Source organism: Mirounga angustirostris, unplaced genomic scaffold (assembly GCF_029215605.1).
Source record: "Mirounga angustirostris isolate CCGP_5_RB_7025 unplaced genomic scaffold, mMirAng1.0.hap1 SCAF_8, whole genome shotgun sequence".
NCBI lineage: Eukaryota > Metazoa > Chordata > Mammalia > Carnivora > Phocidae > Mirounga > Mirounga angustirostris.
The window spans coordinates 15,654,856-15,682,584 of NW_026991716.1; the positions used below are offsets into that span (position 1 = coordinate 15,654,856).

General features: G+C 43.3%; 1 protein-coding gene across 7 annotated transcripts in view; it reads right to left on the bottom strand.

Moving 5' to 3' along the window:
• Positions 1-27,729, bottom strand: part of HIVEP1 (HIVEP zinc finger 1) — a 142,127-nt gene that overhangs the window by 111,849 nt on the left and 2,549 nt on the right. For 2 of the 7 annotated variants that reach the window (XM_064597176.1, XM_045866371.3), the window contains exons 1-2: positions 26,372-26,685; positions 22,998-23,140 (exon numbers count right to left, since the gene is read on the bottom strand). In XM_064597176.1, coding sequence (XP_064453246.1) covers positions 22,998-23,037 — 40 coding nt within the window. In that variant the 5' untranslated portion in view covers positions 23,038-23,140; positions 26,372-26,685. Of the gene's footprint in view, positions 1-22,997; positions 23,141-26,125; positions 26,266-26,371; positions 26,690-26,876; positions 27,180-27,729 lie in introns of those variants that run through there. The other 5 variants (XM_045866370.3, XM_064597175.1, XM_064597178.1 and 2 more) reach the window with 5 other exon arrangements.

A 27,729-nucleotide genomic window follows, 5' to 3' on the forward strand; every position in this document is an offset into this window, starting at 1 on the left:
TTATACCAAAATACAGTCCTCAAATATAAAAAAAAAACACATAAAGAAATTGTAATATCTGTGCTTCTTTATGAAAGCATTAAATAAGCTCTAATACAGCTACTGTTATTTGCCTTCCACTGAAAGGACATCAATAGATCAAAACATTTATTTTTTTATTTTTTTATTTTTTTTAAAGATTTTATTTATTTATTTGAGACAGAGAGAATGAGAGAGAGAAAGCACATGGCAGGGGGAGGGTCAGAGGGAGAAGCAGACTCCCCGCCGAGCAGGGAGCCCGATGTGGGACTCGATCCCGGGACTCCAGGATCATGACCTGAGCCGAAGGCAGTCGCTTAACCAACTGAGCCACCCAGGCGCCCCTGATCAAAACATTTAAACATAAAGAATTTGTATGGTGTTGATGTCCTCAGAAATGTATCATGTTCCTGAATATTTCCTATACAAGATGCTTAAAATAAAAAAGACAAAGAAAAACTAATGAACAAAGAAAAATTAATGTCAGGATTTATCACTTAGATTTTATAATGAAGAATTTTTTTAAAAAGCAGCAACAAGTATTCAATAAAACTTGTTTTCTAACCACATAAAACTGCATTACCCATGGGGCACCTGGGTGGCTCAGTCATTAAGCAACTGCCTTCGACTCGGGTCATGATCCCAGGGTCCTGGGATTGAGCACCGCATCAGGCTCCCTGCTCCACGGGAAGCCTGCTTCTCCCTCTCCCACTCCCCCTGCTTGTGTTCCCTCTCTTGCTGTATCTCTCTCTGTCAAATAAATAAATAAAATAAAATAAAATAAAATAAAATAAACTGCATTACCCACATATCATATTCAGCTATAGCCTGCAGCAATAAACTAGAAAGGAAATATAGTTTCACGGATCAGGGGTCAGAAAACTTAATTTTTGCCACTGATTCTCGTACAGTCTCAAGAAAATCACAGATCAATGTATGAATGACCAGAGTATTAAATACACAAAGACACTGACACAAATGAGTACCCGTTTTGATTCTGTGCATTCACTTGTGTTTACTGTACAGACAACCAAAAATATTCAACATTTATAGGATGGAGCACGACTAACAAAACAAAGAATGTGTACTGTACTCTCAAAGAAGAAAACACTGCATGAGGTGAAAACACAAGAGTCCTCTTCCATCCTTAGTAACATACACACCCTCCAAGACCCAGTCCTCACCACCCACGCTGCGCCGTCTACACCACTCCTCACGGTTAACTTTACCCTGGAAAAAAGACAGTCTTTGTAAATACACACATTCCCCCATGACTCACACTTCACGCCTTTATTCAAACTGTCACTTCTGCTCATATCACGTCCTCCCAGATGACTCGACCAACTTCTATACATTCTCCAAGACTCAGCTCACGAATCACCTCTGGAAAGCCACTCTTTCGAACTGTACTGTCCGCTGTGTAAGGGTCTATCTGCACGACCATACACCATCACCCAAGGAGCTCTACATCCCCAGGGTCAAGAGCAGCGCCCACAACACAGCCTGACAAATAAAACCGAGAGTCACGAGGCAAATGCTCACTCAACATCTGAAATGGTTTAAAATTCTCATACTGCTGTCACCCCAACAGAAACATATCCACAAAGGCCATATAATTGTGTATTCTATACTAGACATGTATTTTCACATACAGCAAGCATTTTTCTTGTTTCCACAGGATCTCAAAACTATCACTTCTCAAGTCTGTTAGTATAGAACGATCAATTAACTATTCTACATTAAAGGGCATTCAAGTCACTTCTACTATTTTGCTATTAAAGATTACAGTAAAATTAGTATCTCTGGGGTATCTTTTTCCCTCTGACAAATTATTTCTTTGGGATAAATTTCAAGAAATAGAATACCTGGGTGAAGGGGGTTTATGCGGAGTATAAACTGAGTACATAAGGAATATAAGAACCTTTAAAGCCCCACCACGTCACCAACAACAAATGATTACACCTGTTCCACCAAGATCAGGCACCCTGAATGCTTTTTTTTAAAAAAAATATCGGGCGCCTGGGTGGCTCAGTTGGTTAAGCGACTGCCTTCGGCTCAGGTCATGATCCTGGAGTCCCGGGATCGAGTCCCGCGTCGGGCTCCCTGCTCGGCGGGGAGTCTGCTTCTCCCTCTGACCCCCCTCCCTCTCCTGCTCTCTGTCTCTCATTCTCTCTCTCAAGTAAATAAATAAAATCTTTAAAAAAAAAAAATATCAAATACATTGGTAAATAAAAATTATCTCCAGACAGTTTTTACTTTTCCTTTTTATTACTGAGAGTAATTTGTCCACTCACCTACCACCTTTTCTTATATATTAGAATAAGCTACCATTTTAATATTAATTACCATCTCTGAGATAAATCCTTTCATTTTTTAGATCTGCTATGCTTTTTATTTCTGAGTTGTAATTCTCCAAACCTGAGAATGTAACCTCTCCAGAGGTCTGGGATGTTCTTTTCCATTTTCTATACTTCTTATATTTTGATTTTCTTTCTATGTCCACTCTTTAGAATTTATTTTGCTTTGTGGGGTGAAATTTCAGTATCTTCCCACCCCCCAAGCACCTACTCATTAATTTCAACATTGTTTTCTAATGATCTTCCCGTTTATGGATGTTCACGTATGTATAGGATGATTCCAAAATTACAAATGTTAGCAAATAGGATTCACTTTAGAAATTGACTTTGGAAACAACCAACTTGGCTGATACGCATAGAAGTCCACAGAGCAAGGGACACATGGAAAGTAAAGTGAACTATATATAATTTTTCAGTGTAGACTTATCTAGATTCACCTGTCAGTAAGTCCTCACAGTCTACCTCTCTGCACTGTCCTTATTATATCATTAAAAAAGAAAACCATGATTGTGATTCTTTCCTAAAACAATAATGCATATAAATTTGAAAAGGATAATGAATTATTTACATGCTACCTTGTTTCCACTTTCCGTAAGTCCTATCAGCGGAATTCTATAAAAAAAATATGGATACCTTGGGAGAGATTAAGCTGTTACTCAACAGATATACTCCCAACTTTATTTTATTTTTCAAATAACTTCGGAATATACTGAACAGTTGTGACTGTCACAGACTAAACGCACAGATCAGTCTGAGCCAAGACCATACATGCGTCCATACTCAGGTGCAGACAGACTCTGCTACATATGCATACACACTTTATGTAACTAAAAATAATAATATCCACATCCATGAGGTGTCAGTAGTTCTTCATACATTTGGTACCAACAGCTTGATTCACACAAATGGTATTTTTCCCAAGTCTATCTAGCATGTGTCCAGCCCCTGAGCTTACTCGAGCTGTTTCTCGGGGATCTTTTCGTTGAGTGGGATCTTGCACTTGGCAAGGGGTTTCCGGTTCCAGGTCAGCTCAGATGCCGCATGCAGCCTGGCTCAGCCCTTAAATGGAGAAACCACCCCAAGGGTCCAAGCTATGCTCCTTCACCAAGTCTCTCACCCATGAATTCCCCTTGCCTCTCTTTCCAGCTTTCATGATGAAGGGAAATCAGAAATGTATGTGCAGGTCCTGTGCCCTAAAATGGGGACTCAGAGAATTGGTCTGAAATGAACAAGTGAAGAGAATTCTGGGAGGCTGGGGATAGCTTTCCTACCAACCAGAAAGCACTGCTTCCCTTCCCAGTCTCTCCTGGTAGCTCTATTCACCCCACGGCACTCAGCACCTGGGACTTGTTACGGTTAGGGGCTTGTCTTACTGCTCCTGTTGAAATGCAGGACCTTGGAGGCTGGGATAAATTTATGACAGAGTCCCTTTCGTATCCTCCACAGCACTCACAGGGCATAGCGCTTTGCATGGTTTACTTACCAAATGTTCACTGACTGCACAAGAAAAAACATCCAATCTACACAGAATAAAAAGTTTAAACCTTTATTTCATTTAATAAAACTCTTCTACAATTTTTATCATAAATACTGTTGTTTAAAGCCCAAGAGAACAAAGTCATAATTTTTATAAACCTGTTACAGATCTGCCTCAAGACCTCCATTTGTATCAGAAGCAACATGCATGTGTAACTCCACGCTGTATTTCAGCAACAGGTGCAGGTGCTAAAAGACCATTTAATGTTGACAAATCCATGATTTAACTACAGAACCTTGGCTGTATCATGCATGTTACATGCATGTGTGAGTTGCCGGATCAGACCTCGCTCCTGGTAGCACACAGCTGCAACTCCAAGGACAGGGTGACTCCTATAAAACATCTGCATAATCCCATCCACCCTGTACCTGACTTCCTGATTTCACTTTCCAACGAGAGAGTTCTGCGTCCTGATTTCCTGTATGTCTAAGTTCTGCAATGTCACCATTGTGAAACTTATAGTTTAATTGCTTTCTCTTCTTTTTTTAAAAGATTTATTTATTTATTTGACAGAGAGAGAGTACAAGCAAGGGGGCTGCAGGCAGAGGGAGAAGCAGACTCCTCGCTGAGAAAGGAACCCGATGTGGGGCTCGATCCCAGGACCCTGAGATCATGACCTGAGCCGAAGGCAGACGCTTCACCGACTGAGCCACCCAGGTGCCCCTTAAGTAGTCTATTTTCCAAGAATTATTCGTGATAAACACAGTGTCCACAACACACACATTCTTCGGGAGAAAATTAATGCTTCCAAGAAGAGGCAGTGTCTAGAAACTTAATTTTTTTTTTAAGATTTATTTATTTGATATATATAGACAGAGCACAAGTAGGCAGAGAGACAGACAGAGGGGCAGGCAGAGGGAAAGGAGAAGCAGGCTCCCCACTGAGCAGAGAGCCCGACACGGGGCTCGATCCCAGGATCCTGGGATCATGACCTGAGCCGGAGGCAGACCCTTAACCCCGACTGAGCCACCCAGGTGCCCCAGAAATTTAATTAAAAGCATTACAAACTATTCTGGCACAGGGTGCTCTGACAGTTAAGTAAAATGTTACATAAGAGGAACTGTTAACTTCTCAGCTTTGAAATCATAGGAAAGTATGGCTATTCATAAAAGGCTCTGGATATGCCTTAGTCCAACCATATCCTCTCTCAAACCAAAAATGACATTACAACCTAATGGTGCAACTAAAACCACCACTTCCTCCCTATGGACTTAAATATCAGAGGAGAGAGCCTCCAAAGTTGAAGAGAGTGAGCTGTGGTCCAGCAAGATCCAAGAAAATTTCTCTAAAAGTCTTTGATCATCTCTACTAGAGACTCTGTCTTGCCCCCTCCAATCATATTCTGAGAACACCTAGATAATGATCCACTTTTTTGTTTTATAGACCTCCCCAAAAGGTAATCCTCTACAAATGAGCTCAGACATCATAAAATGGTCACAGAAAGTTTCATTGCCACTTACAAGCATATAAAATTTGGATTTTAGAAAGGAAATCATTGTGAAATATTTGGATATCTAGAAAGAGCATTCAACCAAAATGTACTCTGAGGAAAACATACTGTATGCTTCAGTAGTGTATAAAGAACCAAAATTATTCCATAAAAGGAAAAGAAATCTCAGGAAGCAAAGCTAGATAAAGCAAGAAGCAGATAATCTGAAATAGGGAAGTTACCAAAACTGCATTCCCAACCACAGGCTAACATTTACTGAATACCTACTACGTTCCAGATGTTTCCTGGATGGTATATCTAATCTCCAGGGAAACTCACTGGGTAGGTATTATTATTCACAATTGAAGTTGAGGAAACCCAGACTCACAGGGGTCAAAAAGCACTCTGTAAATCGCAGACCTGGTAAATCACAAAATCAGGATTCAATCCTGATTGAATATAACATATATATATATATATATATATATATATATATATATATATATATATATATATATAATAATGAAGTAGGCAGATCTTCTCCCCAAAACACAACTTATGAAGCCAGGCAAACCCAGAAACCAGTTTGGCATTCTGGAAATCAACCACAGCCAATCACAAACTGACAAGTGTTTCCTTGTAAGAAGTACTGAACTTCAGGTGGGACCAGCGCAGCACGAGCCCACGTGGTTTCTGCTGGCGTGGGTCCCATCCACTGGCCCCCAGCTCCATCAGTGCAGTCATTCAATGGGAGGGTGGGCTGCGAGATCCAACAGCTTCACGGCCACCGCCAATCCAGGCCGACTAGGTAGGGAGCACTGTCCGAGGGGCAATCCCATCAGCCGGAGAACACAAAGGCCTGAGGCTCTGCTAGTCTGCAGCTAAGGTCCTATGCAGGGCAAGCAAGACACCAGCCAACTAGCTGAGATTTAACAAGGAGTTCTGGGAGGTGAGAGAACCACAGTGCCCTTGGTAAACTCTCTACAGATATCCCAGGTTGACCAGAGATTCTGCATATGCATCGTAGACACCAGAGTGGGCTCATGCCACCCACACATTCCTTCATGATGGAACCTACACCTATACACACAGTGAAGATGCAAGGGGGTTCGGCTGAAAGTACAAGCCAGGGCAGCAGACGTGAGAACTCCCTGAAATCTGAATGTGCTCCCCAGACCACACACAGATCCATCAGCAGAGTAAAAGCCCTGCTGACTCGAGGTCAACTTCGGATCAATCACTGGCGGAACACATAACTATGAGCCACGAGATTGACCCCTAGGAAACTAGGCTTCAAGGAACAACAAGAAAACAAACGAACAACAAGCCTGAACAGACAGCAGTGGCCACACAGTATGGGAGAGACAGCCTTTGCAGGTTTAATCCAGGCAAGTTAGTAAAGAAACAAACAGAACAACAACGGCAACAACAAAATACACAAGTGACAAGAATCAACAGAGTTGCTCCAATCTTTTACCTGAAGTGTTGAATATTCAACAAAGAACTTGAGAGACATGAGGAGAGACAAAGTGTGACCCATACTCAGGAAAAAGCAGTCAATATGACCTGTCTCTAGTGTCCCCAAATGTTTGGTTTAACAGATTAAGACTTCAAAGTAGCAATTATATGATATACACATTTAAAGAACCCAAGGAAACAGAAAATTAAAATAAATAAAGAACTGAAGGAAACCATGCTTAAAGAATTAAAATATTATGATAACTCAAGAAATAGAGAACCTCAATAAAGAGATATAAATTATAGGGGCGCCTGGGTGGCTTAGTTGGTTAAGCGACTGCCTTTGGCTCAGGTCATGATCCTGGAGTCCCGGGATCGAGTCCCGCATCGGGCTCCCTGCTCGGCAGGGAGTCTGCTTCTCCCTCTGACCCTCCTCCCCCTCGTGCTCTCTGTCTCTCATTCTCTCTCTCTCAAATAAATAAATAAAATCTTAAAAAAAGAAAAGAGATATAAATTATAAAAAAACAGAACCAAATGAAAAATTCTGGAGTTGAAAGGTAAAACAAATGAAATAAAACATTTACTAGACGGGTTCAAAAGCAAATTTGAGCTGGCACAAGAAAAAAATCAGTACAGTTGATGATAGCTCTATTGAAATTAGCCAGTCTAAGGAACAGAAAGAAAACAGATGAAAGAAAATGGGCGTGTGACACGACACCAAGTTTTCTTTAAAAAGAAAGCAGTGAAAAAAAATCTTCAGAAATAATGCCCTAAAACCTACCAAATTTGATTAAAAAAAAAACAAAACCAATAAACTCCATAACCAAGTTTCAACTCAAAATAGGATAAACACAAAGAAACCCACACCTAAACAGAGTGCTCAAACTGCTGACAAAGAAAAAACTGAAAGCAGCAAGCAAAAAAAAATTCATTGTGCACAGAGAAAAACAACACACACACACACACACACACAGAGAGAGAGAGAGAGAGAGAGAGAGAGAGAGAGAGAGAGAGAGAGACAGCTGACTTCTCATCAGAAACAATGGAGGCCAGAAGGCAGTGGAAGGTCCAGAGTGATGAAAGGGGAAAAACACCATCAGCTAAGAATTCTATAGCCAGAAAACTACTTTTCTTTTTTTTTAAAGATTTTATTAATTTATTTGACAGAGAGAGAGACACAGCGAGAGAGGGAACACAAGCAGGGGGAGTGGGAGAGGGAGAAGCAGGCTTCCCGCGGAACAGGGAGCCCGATGCGGGGCTCAATCCCAGGACCTGGAATCATGACCTGAGCCGAAGGCAGACGCTTAACGACTGAGCCACCCAGGCGCCCCCAGAAAACTACTTTTCAAAACTGAAAAAGGGGAGGGGGAAAAAAAACCCACATTCTATGATTTTTTTTTTTTTAAAGACAATTTGCTGCTAGAAGACCCACCTTATAAAAAATGCTATATCGAGTCCTTCAGGTTGAATAGAAGTAACACAGAAGATTATTTGAATCCACTGAAGAAATGAAGAGTGTCAGAAATGGTAAAGATATTAGTGGATAGAAGACTCTTACTATTTTTTCTCATTTCTTATCTTAAATGTTTTAAAAAACATAAGATTGTATAAAGCTATAATTTAACACTGCATAGCCAGGGTTATAACATAAAAGGATGAAACATTTTTGACAAGAACAGCAATAAAGGAGGAAAAAAAGAGACAAACTGGATCAAAGTTTCCATGTTTTACCACGGTTCAAGTAGTACTATTCTCAAGTAGACAGGGATATATTAAGGGACATATTATAATGTCTAGAGCAACCACTAAGAAAATTACTCAAAAATATAGTAAAAACAACAAACGCAACAGAGAAATCAGAACTGTATACCAAAAAATATTTAATGCAAAAGAAGGCAGAGACACACAGAAGAACAAACGTATGAGGCAAAGAGGGGCACCTGGGTGGCTCAGTCTGTTAAGCATCCGACTCTTGGTTTCAGCTCAGGTCATGATCTCAGGGTCATGGGATCCAGCCCTGTGTTGGGCTCTGCGCTCAGTGGTGAGTCTGCTTGAGGATTCTCTCCCTCCCCCCCGACCCTCCCCCATCCCCCTGCTCCCATTCTCCTCTCTCTCCTTTGCGCTCTCAAATAAATAAATCTTAAAAAAAAAAGTATGAGACAAATAGAAAAGAAATAACAAAATGGCAGACATATATCCAACAATAAGCACATCAATGTGAATGGAATGAACACACCACATAGAAGACAAACTGTCAGGCTGAAAAAAAGAGCAATTTCAAGAACACTCTGTCCACAAGAGACAAACCCTAGGTTCAAAGAACCCAAAGGCTCAAAGTAAAAGGGCAGGGAAAGATATACCATGCAAACAGCAATTCTAAGAGAGCTGGAATCTCTATAATTATGTCAGGTTAAAGAGATGTTAACAACCAACTTGACTTTGGTGGCATTTATAGAACACTCCAGCTAACTGCAGACTTGGGCATTGCCGCTTACAACATTAGTCGTAATAGCCAAAAACTGAAAATAATCCAAATGTCCATCACCTGGATGGACAAATCAAAGATGATACATTCATATAATAGAATATTACTTAGCAATAAAAGGTAAAAAAAAAAAAAAAAAATCCTGATACATGCTACAATGTAAGTGTGTGTCTCAAACACATTATGCTAATTGAAAGAAACTAGAGATAAAAGGCCATAAATTGTGTGATCCCATTCTATTAAAGGTCCAGAAAAGGCAAATGTAAAGACTGACTCCTACCAGGCTCAGGGAAATGTTAGGGGTGATGAACATATTCTAAAACTGGATTGTGGTAAAGGTTGCACAACTCTGTAAATTTACTAAATTTCACTGAACCGTACGCTTATAATGGGTGAATTTTATTGCACATAAATTATATCTTGAAAAGCTGTAAAAGATATATATATTGCGCAGTGGTTTCAGAGGCAATAAACTACTGTCTAGAGACTGAAAAATGCACTCTTTCCACGAAAACTTAACGAAACTCTATATTCTTGAAGATGTTACTGTAAATGGGAAGCATGTAACTCATTGCTCATGTAGCATTAATTCCACCGAAATGTAACAGGTCAACCTAAACTATCAACAGATAGAAGGCCAAATAATGCACTTAACCCCTCTGCTATGCAGGCACACATCTGGTTACATATGTAAACTGAATATTATTTCCATGTTCACTCATCAAATGTTCGCACAGCTGGCTGGACTTTCACGTGTAAGCCATTATGGTCTTTGTGTCTTCAACTATAGATTTCTCGAGAGACAGAGGCAGAGCTTGGAACTCTACAGTGTGTCTAACCCATCCCAGCAGGGCCTACGGAAGTCCAGGCAGAGGCTTCCAACGTGGCCCTTTGTTTTCACTCCCCTTCATGACCATGACGGCTCTGCTTTTCACTGAGAAAGGTCACATGTTAACATACTGAATCTCACACCATTTTTGAGCCACATGCTAACACTGGCAGGTACCACAATAACAAGGCTAATGTTCCAATGTGTCTGTGGAGAATTAGCATTGCTTTGTTTTTGTGAGAGAAGAGAGAGAGAGCACAAGCGTGGGGACGGGAAGAGGTGGAGGGAGAATCAGGCTCCCCACTGAGCTGGGAGCCCGATGCAGGGCTGGATCCCAGGCCCCTGGGATCATGACCTGAGCCGAAGGCAGACGCTTAACGACTGAGCCACCCAGGCGCCCTGAATCAGCATTGCTTTCAAAAGTGTTTCTCAAACTATTCAAATAGTTACTATGAACTCGACTGAGCCCATCCTTAACGTATTTAAACTTAGGCAAAATAAAGTAAAACAAAACCAGAACATAAAAATATCTTCCATACCCACTCTCATTCCACTAACCCAAAACCATCAGAAATAAAGAATTACTTGGGAGATTAAAGATGGTGATGTAGGTAATATTGAGAATTCGGACATCCAGAAATGTAATTGCATTCCCTGAAACTGAAGTACAAATTGTCAGGCCTAATGTGTCAAGAGCAGTCACCACGCAGATAACGGGTCCCATTCTCAGTACACCACTCTCAAGGGGCGGGACTGCCTCTCAGCGGCCATTTTTCTGAGGAACAATCCTTCACAAAATGTTTGGTGGCTTTGCCCACAGCACTGGGAATCGTGGCTTATGATATTTTTCTACCAGTGTGAGTTATAAATATAGAGGTGACTAATGGACACAATACAACTGGAAGAAGGGCAGTGCTCTAACAGAACGGACCCTGATGACCCAGGCCTTTTGAGTGGAGACCCATGATCCTGGCATCGGAACATCAAGAACAATTAAATCTTTCTGTCAGGACCAACTCAACTTCTAAGGCTCTCCCTTCACCTTAGAACCAAACGAATGTGAATTCCCTTATCATGCCGGACAGGCAGCAGACCCTAACACACTAAAGCAGCCCCTCTAAGTTCCCCTATTATTCATTCCTACATTCCTCTAAAGATAGATGGAACATTCTTACTCATTCCCAAACATAAATAATCCAGTTCCCCCCGACTTCACAGACAGGGATCAGCAAACTGTGTAAAAGGTTAGACAGCAAATATTCTAGGCTTTCTGAGCCATTTGCAACTTCCGCTATAGCAGGAAAGCAGGAACAGACATAAGTAAATGCATGGGTGTGGCCGAGTGCCATAAAACCGTATTTACAAAAACAGGTGGAAGACTGGATTTGACCATAAGATTGTGGTTTGCAGACCCTTGACTTAGAATAACCACTATTTAAAGCTAAAAAGAAATTTACAGATTAACATCACCCCACCCCCAACACCTGCCCACTCCCATGCCTTGTTCTCAAGAAACTAAATTCAAGTTATTTGCTCAAGGGCATATATTATTCCTTTGCTGGTTTGTTCATATGCATGAAGATGGTTTTCTGAAATAGAGACAGAGACACAGAGACTGCCTCATTCTTTTAACCTATCATCCTTTTCCTGGATATCAACAAATCATACTGACCCTAGGTGGAGGTGTTGTTTTAGAATACACTTTATTTTTTAAAAGTTTTAGGTTCATAACAAAATTGGGAGGACTGTACAGAGATTTCTCATATACCCCTTTCCTCCACACATGCACAGCCTCTCTTACTACCAACATCTCCCAAGAGCGACAGACTGGTTATAATTGATGAGCCTACACGGACACATCATCACTCAGAGTCCACAGTTTACGGTTCACTCTTGGGGTTGTATATTCTATAGATTTGGACAAATGTGTAATGACCCGGATCCACCATTATAGTGTCATAAAGAGTAGTTTCACTGCTCTAAAAATCCTCTGTGTGGGGAAGTTGTTTTTAAATTTCAAAGCACCTGGATGGTGCAGTTGGTTAAGCGTCTGACTCTTGGTTTTGGCTCAGGTGGTGATCGCAGGGTCATGAGATCCAGCCCCGACTCGGGCTCCACGCTTGGTGCGGAGTCTGCTTCAGATTCTCTGTCCCTCTCCCACTGCCCCTCCCACTCGTGTACCTCATGCTCTCTCTCAAATAAATAAATCTTTAAATTGCAAAATATTGTAAGATAGTCTGTAGCCTTTGACATATCTTTTATAAACACTCAACTTACTATAGAAGAACTCAACTTGGTGATTTTATAATTACTGTAAATATAAACTACACGTGTCAAACCTACAAGTTTCCTTTACTCTTCTTCCTTAAAGCTTCAAGTCCATTGAGAAATTCACTCCAATCAAGCAAACTAGACCAAGAACCATTCCTGTATGATTTTCTCCCCATTCTATCTTCCAGCACAACCTGAAAACAACTTATTTTCTCTACCAATCTATCCTTCCTTTCTTTAAAAGCTCATCTCAAAACTCTGCTTCATCCAGGTTTTCATTTGGAAAAAAGTTAACTCCTCCAAGAAGTTATTTTCTGATTGATTTATCTCAACCAGTCTGTTTTTACTTCATTTTCCCTTTGAGCGTTCCATACTGCAATGTTCCATATTAATCTTAAATGTGTTGCTTTATATTGCCTTTAGATGTTTTTCATATGTTTGGAGACATTTATATGAAAAGCCCTTAGAAGGCTAGGTGTGAGGTTTTATTTCTAAGCATAGCATACTAGCATCTTCACTGTTTGTGAAATTAAATGGAAGACTAACAGTCTCCCTTTCATTCTTTCATTTGCCCTTCAACTACATCTATATTCTAGAAGAGTCCAAATATATCTAAAATAGCATACTTTTTCTATATTCTTCTGTACCTACTTATGAGGAAAAATTACAAAATGTTTTCCCCTATATCTTACTTAAATTTTAATGTTTTCACATTAGTTTTCCGAGAAATAGTTTTTAAGGATTTCTGTCTAAAATTTCAACTGTTAGTCTGAGACTCCCATTTAACTACTACCATTCTTCTTAAAAATAGAAATACTATACGATCCAGTAATTCCACTGCTGGATATTTACTTACCCAAAGGAAACAAAAACACTAATTTGAAAAGATACACGAACCCCTGTGTTTATTGCAGGATTATTTACAATAGCCAAGATATGAATGCAACCCAAGTGTCCACTCATAGAAGAATAAAGATATGGTATACATATGCAACATATTACTAGCCATAAAAAAAGAATGAAATCTTGTCATTTGTAACAACATGGATGGACCTAGAGTGTATTGTGCTAAGCGAAATTAAGTAGAGAAAGACAAATACCGTAGGATTTCACTTATATGTGGAATCTAAAAAACAAAACCAACAATCAAAAAGCAGAAACAGATCCATAAACACAGAGAACAAACTGGTGGTTGCCAGAGGGGGGGTGCATGCGGGGATGGGAAAAACCGGTGAGAAGGATTAAGAGGTACAAACTTCCAGTTATAAAAGAAATAAGTCACAGAGATGAAAAGTACAGCATAGGAAATACTGGCAATAATATTGTAATAACGTTGTATGGTGACAGATGGTGACTACACTTACCAAGGTGAGCACTGGGCTATGTCTAGAACCGTCAAATCACTACGTTGAACACCTGAAACTAATATGACATTGTATGTCAACTGCACTTCAAAAGATAAATTTTCAAAATGAAAAAACAATTATAAAACCATTTTCCATTTTAAGCAAGATACCTCTACTTTCAACTACATATTACTAAGTAAGCAAGCAAGCAAACATCTTTGATGGAACACCTCTTCTCTCCCTCTTGAAGAGCTTGGAAATTCCTCTGTTTGTAACAGCAAATCTAGCTTTGAGTAGTATACATATCCACAGCTCTGAAATGAATCTCAACAATTAAAGACTTAGAGGGGGAAAAGAAAAGTCCTTCAAATTCTGATCTTCTGAGTGACCTCTGCTCTATGTGCAGCGCTGGACAAGCTTTATCTTGTAACTGGGATGGAGGGCATTTGCAAGCTCATACTAATCAGGAAGACTCTGCTATCAACATGAGCAAATATAAGCATGATGGTCAAAAGCAAAGGCACTGGTGACCCCTGGCTGTGGGACCCTGGGCGACCAGCAACTTCTCTGTGTCTCACCTCCACGTCTACATAACGGGAGCAATAATAGCACCTCTCTCACTCAGTTGTAAGGATTACATGAACAAAGATATTAAAAGCATGTTGAATAGAGCCTAGCACACAGACCTGTGGACAGGTTAGCTCTTTTTACCACAGAAATGATAAAACACAATGTCCCTCTTGCCGCCAGCCCACAACGAAACATAACTATGGGAAGCAGTATGATTTAAAAAAGAAAATTCTAAAGACCCCTCCACAAATATCTCCAATAAGATTCAAATAAGCTGCTCAAAGTCAATTCACTTAAACTTCTCTGGCCAACTTTGTCATCTGTAAAATGAGGAAGATGAACTGAATGACTTCCCCGGGCTGTCCTTCCCCCTGTAGAATTTGTAAGGATTCTCTGGGAGAGGCGTATAAGAAGCCAGCAAGAGAGAACTCCCAGACACATTTCTGGCACTGTTCAACCACCTTCTGGGTCCCTGTGCTATGTATCAGCTCAGTTCAGTTTTACTTATTTTTAAACTATCAAACATGGTCCCAACTGAATGCTTAATTTCTATTTGAATACTGCAATATTAAGCAATTACATGCTGATCTGGTCCTTTTCTTCGCTGGCGAATCTTATAAAGAGTTGGAAAATAAGCACATATAACCATACTACCAAATGCAGAGCAATAAATAGGTTTGAGTAAATTCATACTCTAACCATATAGGCACACAGTAATACCATATGCACATAAATACCCAAGTACCATAAAAATCCAGCTTGGCATCAATTAAGCAGGAATAACTTTTGACTGGTTCCACTTCACACTTAAAGGACTGCTATTCTAGTTAATTACTTAGCAGCCAACTAGTTTATGATCACTGCTTTTTTTTTTTTTAAGTACTTTAGCATGGCAGCACAGCCTTAGAATATTTTCTAGAACAAAATTCATCATAGAAAATTTCTAAGAACCTTACATTTTAAATTCATTTTAAAAAGTCGCACCTGGGGGCACCTAGGTGGATCAGCTGGTAATATCTGCCTTCAGCTTAGGTCATGATCCCAGAGTCGGGGGATCGATCCTAGGGTCCTGGAATGGAGCCCTGCATCAGGCTCCCTGCTCAGTTAGGAGCCTACTTGTCCCTCTCTTTCTGACCCTCCCCGCCTTGTTCTCGTTCTCTCTCTCAAATAAAATCTTTAAAAAAAAAAAAAAAAAAAAGTCGCGCCTGGCTGGTTCAGTCAGTAGAGCGTGCAACTCTTGATCTCAGGATTCTAAGTTCGAGCCCCACAGTGGGTATAAAGATTACTTAAATTTATTTTAAAAATTCAAAGTTAATGCGGTGCTACCCCAAATAAAAGCCCCAAAATAAAAGCCTAATAGTCAAGAAGAACTTCCTTCTGAAGAATGACTTGAGTATTGAGAAGAAAGGACACTATTTGGTTGCAAGTTTTTGCCCTGCAGTGAATAGTGGTTAACATCATTATAAGTACCAAGTGCTTTATAGGAATACCTGAGCACCATTTGTAAATTTGGCACATTATTAACATGCAAAGAGTACTGTTAAAATGTCTTAAAATAATGAATATTGGAATGAAAAAATAAGGCATTTATTTGTAAAATATTCTTTCAGAGAACACAAGAACCAACTTTGTCCCAGACGTGTTCAAATTACGCGGCATCCTAAATGTGGAGCTTAAAAATGTATGTATATAATAGGAGCTTTTATACACATTATGTATTTTCCTATTCTATGATAAGATAAAATTATACCTCATCAGAGGTATAATTTTGTGCCAAGATTTTCTAAAATAAAATCATTACTCCGATTAATCGTATTATTACATTTTATATCTGCTTTTAAACAGAAAAAAAGCATCTGGTTAATGTTAATAAGCATTCCAAAAGCATCAAATAAGCTCTCAATATGAGCTGAAAAATCATGATCTGAAAACAAATGGGAGGCTGGCTTTATGAAGTCTAGTCTCCTATTTTTACCCTAGTCAGACAAACTAACAGCTACTTACGTGATGGCTGCTAATAACTTCAGTATCTTTCTTAACTTTACCATCAAAAACTCAACCTTAAGTTATTTACTTATGCCCTTCCTAGCTGCAGTCACCTACAGCATTTTTTTTTTTTTAATAAGCCCTGGGTTGTTTACCCTACAAGATTTCTGACTTCTCAAATCTTAAGACTGTCAACATAGAACTGCTGACTTGACATTCAAAGATGAAAAACAATGTGCATGAACTGCTAGAATTCCATCTAAAAATCATCAAAATTAGGGGCGTATGGGTGGCTTAAGGTTAAGCATCTGCCTCCAGCTCAGGTCACGATCCCGGGGTCCTGGGATCGAGCCCCGCATCGGGCTCCCAGTTCAGCGGGGAGCCTGCTTCTCCCTCTCCCTCTGCCTCTTCCCGCTCCCCCGCGCTCCTTCTTTCTCTTGCACAGTCTAATAAATAAAATCTTCGAAAATAAATAAAAATAAAATAAGTAAAAATCTTCAAAACTAAACTTATCCTACTCATAAGCTCAACAAGACCATCCCCACAGAACGAGAAAACAGAGATTTTCTTCACGACCGGTGATTGATAAAACAAGTCACTGGAGTGCGTCTATGCACTGATAGCAAATGAAAATATTCACATTCATCAGATTACTCCTGAAAACCCACCGGGTTTCCAAGGTCCCACATGAGACAGGGGCACGGGGGACAGAGAGGGGTGCCGTCTTAGAACCTAAACACAAGTGTGGGCTACGGCGCGTCACTTCCATCCTACAGGATCGTGAAGGTCGAACACTTCTAAAAGCAGTTCCGTCACAATAAAACAGAAGACTTCACAATCAGTTTCCTGAGAACTAGATTCAAAACACGAGGTAAGGTTTGAATCTGTACAGACGGACAAACTGAGGAGGCAGCACTCTGGGCGAGAACTGTCCTTCCCAAGTTCTTTTCTGCAGCGATGGCTCTCTTCCACATCCCAAGCCCTGGATCGCCGGGACCACAAGACCCATCGGTAATTCATGCTGAGCACAATGAAGCAGCATCACTCCGCGCTTCCCGGTGGCCTCTGTTTGCAAAGCACGCGCAACCCAAGAGTTTGGCACAAACCGGTTTTTTAGAGAAAGTGACAACTCTGTACTGAGCGTTTACCTGGTGTCAGGCATCATGCTAAATGCTGCCATGTTACCTAATCTTCACACGTTATCTCTACTTTGCAGAGGAGGAAACCAACACTCCCGGCTTGCTCAAGGCCACACAGCTAGCCAGTGATAACCTGAGGCCAGACTCCTTACCATTATGATAATTAAATGTACCAAAAAGATAAACTTGAGGACTCCTAGGGCAAACACTAATGTAAAACAAAAGTTAATACATAACGACTTGGTTTAGGCGATTAAAATTTTATATTACAGCAGGTTTTTTAATCAGAGGCTACCAAGTATCACAAGAAGCATTTGCTAATCAAGGTTGGGAAGTGTAAGCAAATTTCCAGAGTACAAATCATCTTTAACCCTCTAGTTTGCTAATAAGCTAACGCAAATATGTATTTGTTGAACACGGATGGGTGACTAAAACATGCTCTTTTGACATAGAAGTTATACCCAGCTAAGATGATAGATCTGCAGGATAATTATGATGCGGTATCAGAGGTACGGTAAGGAACCTGGAGATACAAGCAATGAAAATGTATGCTGGGGGGCACGGTGGCAGGGGAGAAGGTAGGAGACGGGGGAAAAGCTCAAAGGTGAAGAGAAATCTTCTTTGGTAGCAACATCTCCCCTGCAGAATAAGAAAACAGAGTACAAATGGGAAGGGGAAAGGAATACTTTCCAGAAAGAAAAGCAAGCACAGAAATACTGGATCTGCATGCTGAGTTCCTGAAATGGCAGATTATTCACCAGACACACAGGAGAAGGAGAAGGCCAAACTGTGTCCGAGCCAAACTCAGGACTTTGAACTTCATCTTACAAGGTGATGGGCATCCACAGATCCCATGTGTGGACCTCACCCTTTACTTCTCACATTATAATAAAGCAGTGTGTTCAGAGCCAAACGCACTCAACCAATAAAAATGAAAAACAGCCACACCGAAATTCCCCAAATACGTTTTGCTAGAGGTTAAAAAACTTCACCTTTTTGCAAAAGGTTAACACTTGGTATCCTCTACGCTGACTTCCAACCTTAAAGTATATCAATCTTTGAAACCCTAAGCCCAAACTCAACTAAAACATTTTCTTTCTTCCCCCAAAGTTTTGAAAACACATTCACAATAATGACTGGCATAGCAGAAAAATAGCCTTTTCCCTTCAGAGGACTGACATGGAACCCCAGCAAGTCCCTGTTTCCTCCATCCGGGTTACCTGATTCCAAGCAAAGGCCAGGGAAGGTGGGGGAGATGGTTGATCAGAACGGAATGATTGCTGGCGACGGGGGCACTGCCCTGCTGGGACATTCATCAGGACCACACGTGGGAGCTCCAGCCCCGGAGTCTGCCACATAGTGGCCAAGAGCCCCTCTCCAGGGAACCTACGACAACATACAAAGCCTTGCTTCTGAACAGCAAGTGTTTCCCTCATGCTCTTCAGAAATTCTCATTCACCCTCACAAAGGATAGGGAGAGCCCCTGGGAGGCTCAGTCGGTTAAGCATCCGACTCTTGATTTTCGTTCAGATCATGACCTCAGGGTCCTGGGATCGAGCCCCGTGTCAGGCTCTGCGCTCAGCGTGGAGTCTGCTTGCCCCTCGCCTTCTGCTCCTCCCCCCACTCTCTCTCTCTAAAATAAATAAATAAAATCTTAAAAAAAAAAAAAAAGGATAGGTCAGTGTTAAACTCTACCCATCTGCTTTGTGCAGACAGGCGCCAAAGACAAACGTTCTATCTGGTTTATAGGACCAAGGGTCAAGACACTAGAATTCAACAAACCCCACTCCTACAATCTGTACAGATTCCCCATCAGTTCTAACTCTGACTCAGTTTTGCCTCAGATTCATATCTTGCCCTTAACATATCACTTCTCATGCTTTTCCACTAAAGAACCTCTAACAGCAGAGAAGTGTAAATTCTACCTTCTACAGGAGCATTGCATGCACGTGCCTCATTTAAATCCATACAAATTTTGTATATTCATATATGACTTCTATAATATTTTAATACATGAATACACACACACACACACACGTGTGTATACATATTTTCCCCCAAATAAAATTTATATTCCAGAAAGTTAGAATAAGATTACCCTACGACTTGGCATAGCCTTAGGACTACACCAATACCAGCTGAAGAACAGAATAAATTCAAGAAAGATTGTATTTTAAGAGTTAAAACTGCCATGAAAGCATAATGAGCATATAATTGAGTTTAAGTATAAATCTTTTATTACTGACTTAATTACCAAACACAAGACAAATACTTCACAGACTATTTTCCAAGGAAGCCCGGAAAAGAAGCAATGCACTTAAAGCAGGGTGAGCAACGTGCTCACCAGAGCAAGGTGGGCTGTGCCTGGCTTTCTGGTCTTCTGATTTCCTCTCTCCCCATTTCATAGCTAACTTACGCGGTAGGTCTTCTGCAAGTCAGAGCAGTGGGTGACAGCTGAGGCAAAACAAACATGGTATTTCAGTGGTCACAGGGAGACACAAAATCAATGCTAAACAATTCATTTTAGTAGCTAATGTTTACTTGCTTACTTTTTTTTTTTTTTTTAACCATTAAAATCAGTTTCTTCAGGAATTAACAGAGGAATTGCAATTCAGGACATATCTGCTTACTTTAACCCCCAACCTGTGCCCAGGGATATAGTCCTCAAATATATTTTAGAAGAGAAGAGGAAATTCTAAAAGTGTTACACCTTAGCAATTCCTTGCCTGTGTGCCTCTGTTTACAGGAACAGCCTCGCCCTCATCCCTCTCTGCTGAGCAAGCTCCCTGGCTCAGATACGTCTCTCCCATCAAGGGCTGCCCAAGCCTCCAGTCCATCCCTGCACCCCTGGACCTAGCCAGTCTGCAGGTCCCACCAACGTGGCTTTGGTAGGTTGTCTTGTGCTAATCTACTGTGATCTGCTCTTCGGTGCCTGAGTCATTACTGCCTTAGTGAAGCGACTTTGAAACTCTCAGTGATGGGCCAGAGCCGAACTCATTTCAAATTCTCTTAGAAAACTTAAAAAACACCTTGATTTTGGAAAATAAGCCAGCTTTCCTATTCAAAGTTTTAGCTCTGCGTATGGAATTTAGGGTCAGATTTGGTGGACCCTCAAGATGAGATTTCTAATTCTCCGGCCCCAGTCTCCTACCCTCTCCCTCCCCTCTTGTCCCCTGAACGGAACTTTGTATGCTCCAGTAATGGAGAAGGACTTAGACTGGCTTGGATTCCCCAAGTCACTGCATAAGCTCCTACCCCAGGATGAAATGCACTCACCCTGTCTTATCAGCTTCGTGGATAATTTCTCAGCCCCAAGAACCCACTTCAGACGATACCTTTGCTTCTCTTCCCTTCCCATGCCGCCCCTGCCAAACTGCCCCCCCCGCCCCGGCCCCACGATCAGGACAGAGTATGATGCCCCACCTCTGCGGGAACTCCATACCTCTGCTCCTCCCTCATGACATGAGCACAGTGCGCATGTACCCGTCTCCCGTCCTCAACTCCACACTCTTTCAGGGTCCAGGTTTGAGGATCATTTTATCCCTACCTCCAAGAACGGTGCGACAGGAACAGTTCAACGACCTGGTGGGTTGTACATTTGGTACAGACAGGAAAATAGTCTGTGGCCTAACAGCTGCCATTTCTCTGGATGGCGGTGTGATCTAGAATGTTAGAAAGTACAAGCACCCCGTGTTTTATTGTGCTCTGTTTTGTTGCGTTCTGCAGATGCTGTCTTTTACAAATTAGAGGAGGTTTGTGGCAACCCTGGGATTAGCAGGTCCAACAGCATTTGCTCACTTCGTGCGTCTGTGTCACATTTTGGTAATTCTCGCAATCTTTCAAGCTTTTTCATTATTGTTACATTTGCTACAATGATCTGTGATCAGTGATTACAACTCGCTGAAAGCCCAGATGACTAGCACTTTTTAGCAGAAAGTATTTTTTTAATTCAAGTACATACATTTTAAAAAACAATGTTATTGCACACTTCAGAGACCACAGCAGTGTAAACATAACTTTTATATTAACCAGGAAACCAAAAAATTCATTTGACTCGCTCTATTGCGATATTCACTTTATGGCAGTGTTCGGGAACAGAACTCACAATAACTCCAAGGTATGCCTGTATATATTTTAAATATGAAAAACGTTTACTATTTACAACCTCATAAATAATACGTTAAGATCAATCCTGTATTCATTTCAACAAATATCTAGGCTCCTATTAGCTGCCAGGACCTGTGCTAGGCTAAGGCACCCACAAGCTCCAGGCTGCCTTTTGCACCCTCTTTAGACAGATGAATTATAAAAGTCGGGCCCAGGACTCCAAATGCCCACCTCAGCTGACACCCAGGAGTGTGAAGGCTTTCCTCTAATAGTAAATGAGAAAAAGGACCTACTTTGGGGAGCTCAGGTTCTAGTGAGAAAGACAGGCAAATACGTGGTCAATTTGCAACATTTTCCATAGGACTCTGAAAAATCAGACTTGGACACACAAGACTCAATGTTCTCCATCTAAATCCTCACCTCATTGAACACCAGTGCTCTCATAATCATCAATCTGAACTTGGTCCGAGGCAGCCACGTATGCCAGCAGAGAGTTCCAGTACTTTTTAGACAGGAAACACACACTGTTCCAGATTCGAGGAGACCACAAAATTGACCACGTTTCCAATGATCACCCCACAGTGGCCAACTTTATTTCACAAAGAAACATCTCCCAATGAATCTGTTTGATCTTTAAGTTATTTTTTGCCTTGTATGTGCCTGAGAATTTTTTTCTGTAATAGTAAATATGTCGTTAAGATACTTCACTCCATTGGGGGTTTATATTTGCTGTAACTGTTCTTTGCTTAGCACTGCTATACCCTTATCTACTAAACTTGAATATAAAAGATAATTGTTCTCCCCAGTTGATATAACACATTAGAACAACATACATCTCTTGAAACAATTAACTAAAATATGCTTACTTTCCTAAAATTATAATTTCTCTTCACAGTGAAGGAGCAACATGCATTTTTCACCTTTGCATGAAATGTACAGAGCATGTGTAATTTTGACTGATTGCTTCCTCATGGAAAATAGGTCATGTTGCCTCTGAGTTCTGCAAATAATGGTCTGAGTTAATGTCAACTACAACTCTCTTCACTTCTTGATAATCTAATGTATAGAGTTGTACAGAAATAAATCTCAAATGTGGTATGGGGGAGGAGTTAAAACAAAATCATGTTGGCAAAGAATATCCAACTATTCATTTCAGATTCTTCCAGGCAAATGCAGTCTCCGTTAAGAGAAAGTAAATCTCTCACTTTCATACCCATGCTAGTGGTTGGGAGGGCATTGTAATTTTGTCAAATTCGATTAATTCATTCAACAAATACTTATGAGACATTTCCTGAGAGACGGGAATTGTGCAGGAAAACTGTAAGTGAATGAGAGAAACGGAGCCCTCCGGGCGCTCACTGTGGACCAGGGTCAACATCCAGCAAGCTGCCATTCCTGTCACCCAAGAAATACTTTATTGTAAGATTTACTATAAACCTTACTTCTGTTTCATGAAGAACCCTACCTCTTAGATTTCTGGGATGAATCTGTTTAGTTCGAGGCATCTTCTCTGAATCAGGGGCCCCTTTTTCTTCTTAGAAACTGTGGGGAGAGCAGGTCACAAAAAGGTAGCTCCATAAACTCAACATCCATCAATTAATCCATGTGCTGAAAAAGAAAAAAAAAAATTACACTTTACTACCTTCAAAGGAAAAAGACAGTTCAAAAGTCATGGCTTAGTTCAGCACTCACCGAAACCCAACAAAAGATAACCAAGCCAGAGACACCTGCAAAAGCTTACTTACTAACTTTTAATTAACCGTAGGACATCTCATTTTGCTACTCTCTGGGCTTTCTCGTTAAGAAAACTGAAAAAGAAAATCACTGTACTTTCATCGAAGAAGAGTGAAAAAGATTCACTCCACTGTTTTAAAAGTGACATCCCAAGGTACAATTAAAGTATAGCATGAGGCCATAAAAGTGTTATGCTGTATGTAATACGGCCACTGGTTCATAAGCTCTTTGGGAACAAGGATTATGTCTCATTCATCTTATTTTACTGAATTAATTCAGTTAATATATGTGGTTGCTATTGGAGCTGCTCCCCAATTATTCTAGTATTTTCTTCTAGGCTTGTGCCAGGACTATACTTTACGCCTCGCTGTGTTTAGTTACAATGTGGAGCAGTTCTGGCTAATGACCTGTGAGTGGAGGAGACTTGCACTGTTTCCAGGCTGTACCTTTTGTTATCAAAGCAAAATCCTCTGGCCCTCTCTGTTCCCTCTGCCATGGGACAGGCATTGTTCCAGACAAGTGAGTGCTGCAACACAGAGCTGAGCTCTTGCTAACCTACCATGATCACGTGGCATAAACAAGAAACAGACCTTTGTTGTTTTAAGTGGCTGAGGTTTGGGAGTTATTTGTTACTGCAGCATGACCTGGTCTGTCCTGACTTATACATTCTAAAAACAGTGATTGGAAATGCAATATGCCAAAACAATAGTAATTCAAAACCTGATCATCCTCTTCCCAAATCAGCCACCTCTGTCTCCTCTTCCACAAGATCCTCATGGACCCTAGAGCTAAAACTTTAGTTTTAATTTCCTGGAATAAAGCTGATGATGTTAAGCATGAAATTCATTTCATCACAAAGCAAAGAGAGAACAATGGGATAGCAATGCTTTGTTTAAAACTTGTAATATCCAGTACTGTAGAAGAAACGAGAGAATACTTACTGAGCTCCTGCAGGGTGCTTACGTAACTTTCTACACATTACCTAATCCAATCTTAATATTAACTGATAAGATAGCTATCATTTATCTACTTTTACAGATAAGATGATGAGATGGGGACAGGTTGACTAACCTGCCCATGGTCAGCAACTAAACAATGTGGCACCACATGACTCAGTTATTCTCAGTGCTTACTTCCTCAGCAGAGATAACAGGTATTCTATGGTTTTATTCAAGAGGCTGTAGAGCACAGAGCACAAGTCATGACTATATATTTTGGTGTCAAACCGGACTGGGTTCAAAGCCAGGCTCTATCCCTTACTGTGTGGCCTTGTTCAAGGTACTTAACCTCTCCGAAGATCAGATTTCCCAACTGTAAAACTAGGAAATAGTATCCACCTCACAGGGTTGTTGTAAGGTGTAAACTAAACAATGTAGATGCCCACTGCCTGGCCCACAAAAACACTCAAATATTAATTCTCCTTAAGAAAGCCTATATGGGAAAGGCTAGATCTAATATCCCTGTATAAGGTTTTAGAAATTTATGATTTCAAGGGGCGCGTGGGGTGGCTCAGATGGTTAAGCGTCTGCCTTCAGCTCAGGTCATGATCCCAGGGTCCTGGGATCAAGTCCCGCATCAGGCTCCTGGCTGAGCTGGGAGCCTGCTTCTCCCCCTGCCTCTGCCTCTCCCCCTGTTCATGCTATCTCTGTGTCTCAACTGAATAAATAAAATCTTTAAAAAAAAAATTTATTTCATTACAGCAGAGAAGAAACAGAAGAAGGCTACAATTAACTTCAGTTATTTTACCCCTGATAAGGCTATGTGTGGGCACTGAACAAAATTATTTGCAATTTTTTTAACTGCATAGAGAAGAATAAGAAATGATGCCCAAATACCATATACTTTAGCACAGCACTAAATGATCTATAAGATATGGTTCCTAACTCCCTGCATTAAAAACATCCACCATCCGATTCACGAAGCTTGATTCAATAGAGAATTCAGACATTAGGGCCAAATAAATTGTATGACTGCTTAACTACATTCCTTGTTAAACTTAAAGCTTTTAAATGGTCACGATATTTGGAACTTTTTGAAGCGTGAACTCTGAATGTAATATAATCACGTGATCCCGTATCAGGAGCATAAATATAAAATACGCAAATTCCCAATCAGTAACAGCTCTCTGCTACCCCGCTCCCTGCCTACCCACTGTCCTTAGCTGTCCATCCATCCCATGTTTAAATCCTTGTGAGGGGAAATGAGTACATGCAAAGACAGCGGCACCAGAGCGACTAGGACGAGTAATAAACCGTTCCTTTGCAGGAAAGAAATAAATACTACATGGAGCAAAAACATGACACGATCAAAAAGCGTAAAGACAGTTGCAAGGAGAAAAAACATGAATGAATGTGGAGGGCGGAGCCTGGGAAAACCCCTCTGCAACGCTGCACTGAACAAAGCGCTTCGCATGCCAGGAGGAGGGGGGAATGGAAGTGCCAGCTCAGGAAGGAGCCCGGAGTGGATGCGGAGAGCAAGAGGAGGAGGAGGAGGAGGAGGAGGACGGGATGAGGCGAGCGCGGCAGCCCTGAGACTCCTCCTCGCCGCCGGCTCCGCCACCGCCCCCTCCCCTCTCCAGCTGCAACTCCTTACCCAGCCCGACCCCGAGGCGAGCCTGAGCCGACCCGCGCCCAAACCCACCGCCCACTTCCCAACTGCTGCAGGCGCGTACTCCCACCCCGGAAAGAAACTACCCAGGTGGCTGGGAGTAAACAGGCACTTAGAGCAAAGAACGAAAGGGAAAGAAAGCCACAAAGCCGGGAGGTTGGGAAGCCGAGGCCTGGTCTCCCTCACCCCCCACCCTCTTGCAAAATGCGTCTGCGGCTGGAACGCGAGTGAGGAGGCTGGGTCCCTCCGTACCTGCTCGCCTCGCAGGACCGCAGCTCGGGCCGCTCGCGCGCGGCGAGGGCGCCTAGAAGTGGCAAGTGTCTCCCGCACGCAGCCATCCCCTCTGCAAGGTCGGCGGTTGCACACACACGCACACACACACGCGCGCCCGCATGCCCCCCGCCCGCGGAGGGGGAACTGGTCCTGCCCCCCTCCCGGGTACCCCCCCTCCGCCGCCCTCCCAGCTGCAGCGCCCCCGCCGCCGAGCCCGCGCCGAACCTGCTGCCAGGACGCCCGGCGGAGCCGCTGCCGCTGCAGCCGGCCCAGGAGCTGCGCTGCTGATGGCGGCGGCCGCAGCTCGGAATCTCCGCGACCCCCGCGCGGTGGCGGCGGCGGCGGCGCCCGGGATCCCTCCTTCACTTGACAACCCCAAACACAAACATAGCCTCCTCCCGCTGCTGCTCCAGGCCCCCGGGCTCCGTCCCCCTCCCCGCCGCCGCCGCCCCAACAGCAGCCACACTAGAGGCCGGCGACTGGCACTCACACCACCCAGCGCTGAAATATTAAACAGGGGAGCCGGCCGGGGGGCGGGGGGGAAGCGCGGGGCGCGCGGGCGGGGGCCGCAGGCGCCGGGCGGGGGAGGCGGCCGCGCTCGCCGGCGCCCCGGGCCGCGGCATGACCGCGGCCGCCGGAGAGGGGGCGGCGGGGGGCCGGGCGGCGAGGCGGGGCGAGCGGCCCCCGGGGCCGTGGGGCCCGGGGAGCGGAGGGCGGGCGCGGGCTTTACCTCTCCCCGGGGCAGAGCAGGGCACGTTTAGCGTCTTTAGGGGCGACGGGAGGAGCGCGGGCCGGGCGGCGTGGGGGAGGGAGGGCGAAGGTCCGAGGCTTTCCCGCGGGTGGGCGGGGCGGCAGGGGATCCCCGGGGGCGGGAGGCGGGGAGGCCGCGAGCTGCGCCGCGCGGGCGGGGGAGGGGGCGTCCCCCAGCGGGGGCTCGGCGGGGGAGGGGGCGTTCACCACCGCCGGCTCGGAGGCCCAAGTGGACAGGCACGGCCGGCAGCCCGGCGCAGGCTGGGGACGGGATGGGTACCCCGGTCGGGGCTCCCGTGGAGCCCGGAGCCCCGGGTCTCCCCGGCGGGGCGGGCCCCGGACCCCGCCTCCCCCCACCCCCCTCCCATGCTGCCCGCCCCGCGGCTCCGCCCCGCCCGGCCGCCGCAGGGACGGGAGGGGGGCGGGAGGAGGCGGTGGCGCGGCCCGAGGGGGGAGGGGCGGGGTTAGGGACGCGAGGGGCGGGAGCCCGGGGTCGCGCCGGCTCGGGGACTGGCGCCCGGCGGGGGCGGAGGGGCGGGCCCAGCCGGTCACGCGGCCCGGGGAAGGCCTGGCCGGGTCGCGCAGTTGGGGGCGGTTGGTCCGGGAAGAGGGGCGGGGACGGGCGGGGCGGTAGTTTCTCTTTACCGTCTCTTTACTTTCTACAGCAGGATGTGGGCCGGGCCGGTGACGTCATGGGGTCTCCCAGTCCCGCCCCCCGCCCGGGCCGAATGGGGGAGGGGAAAGGAGACGGGAGGGCGGGGGGGACCCCAAGGGGGTTTCCTCAGCAACGCGTTGAGGGAAGGGGAAAGTAATTGTGAAACTTGAAACTCATT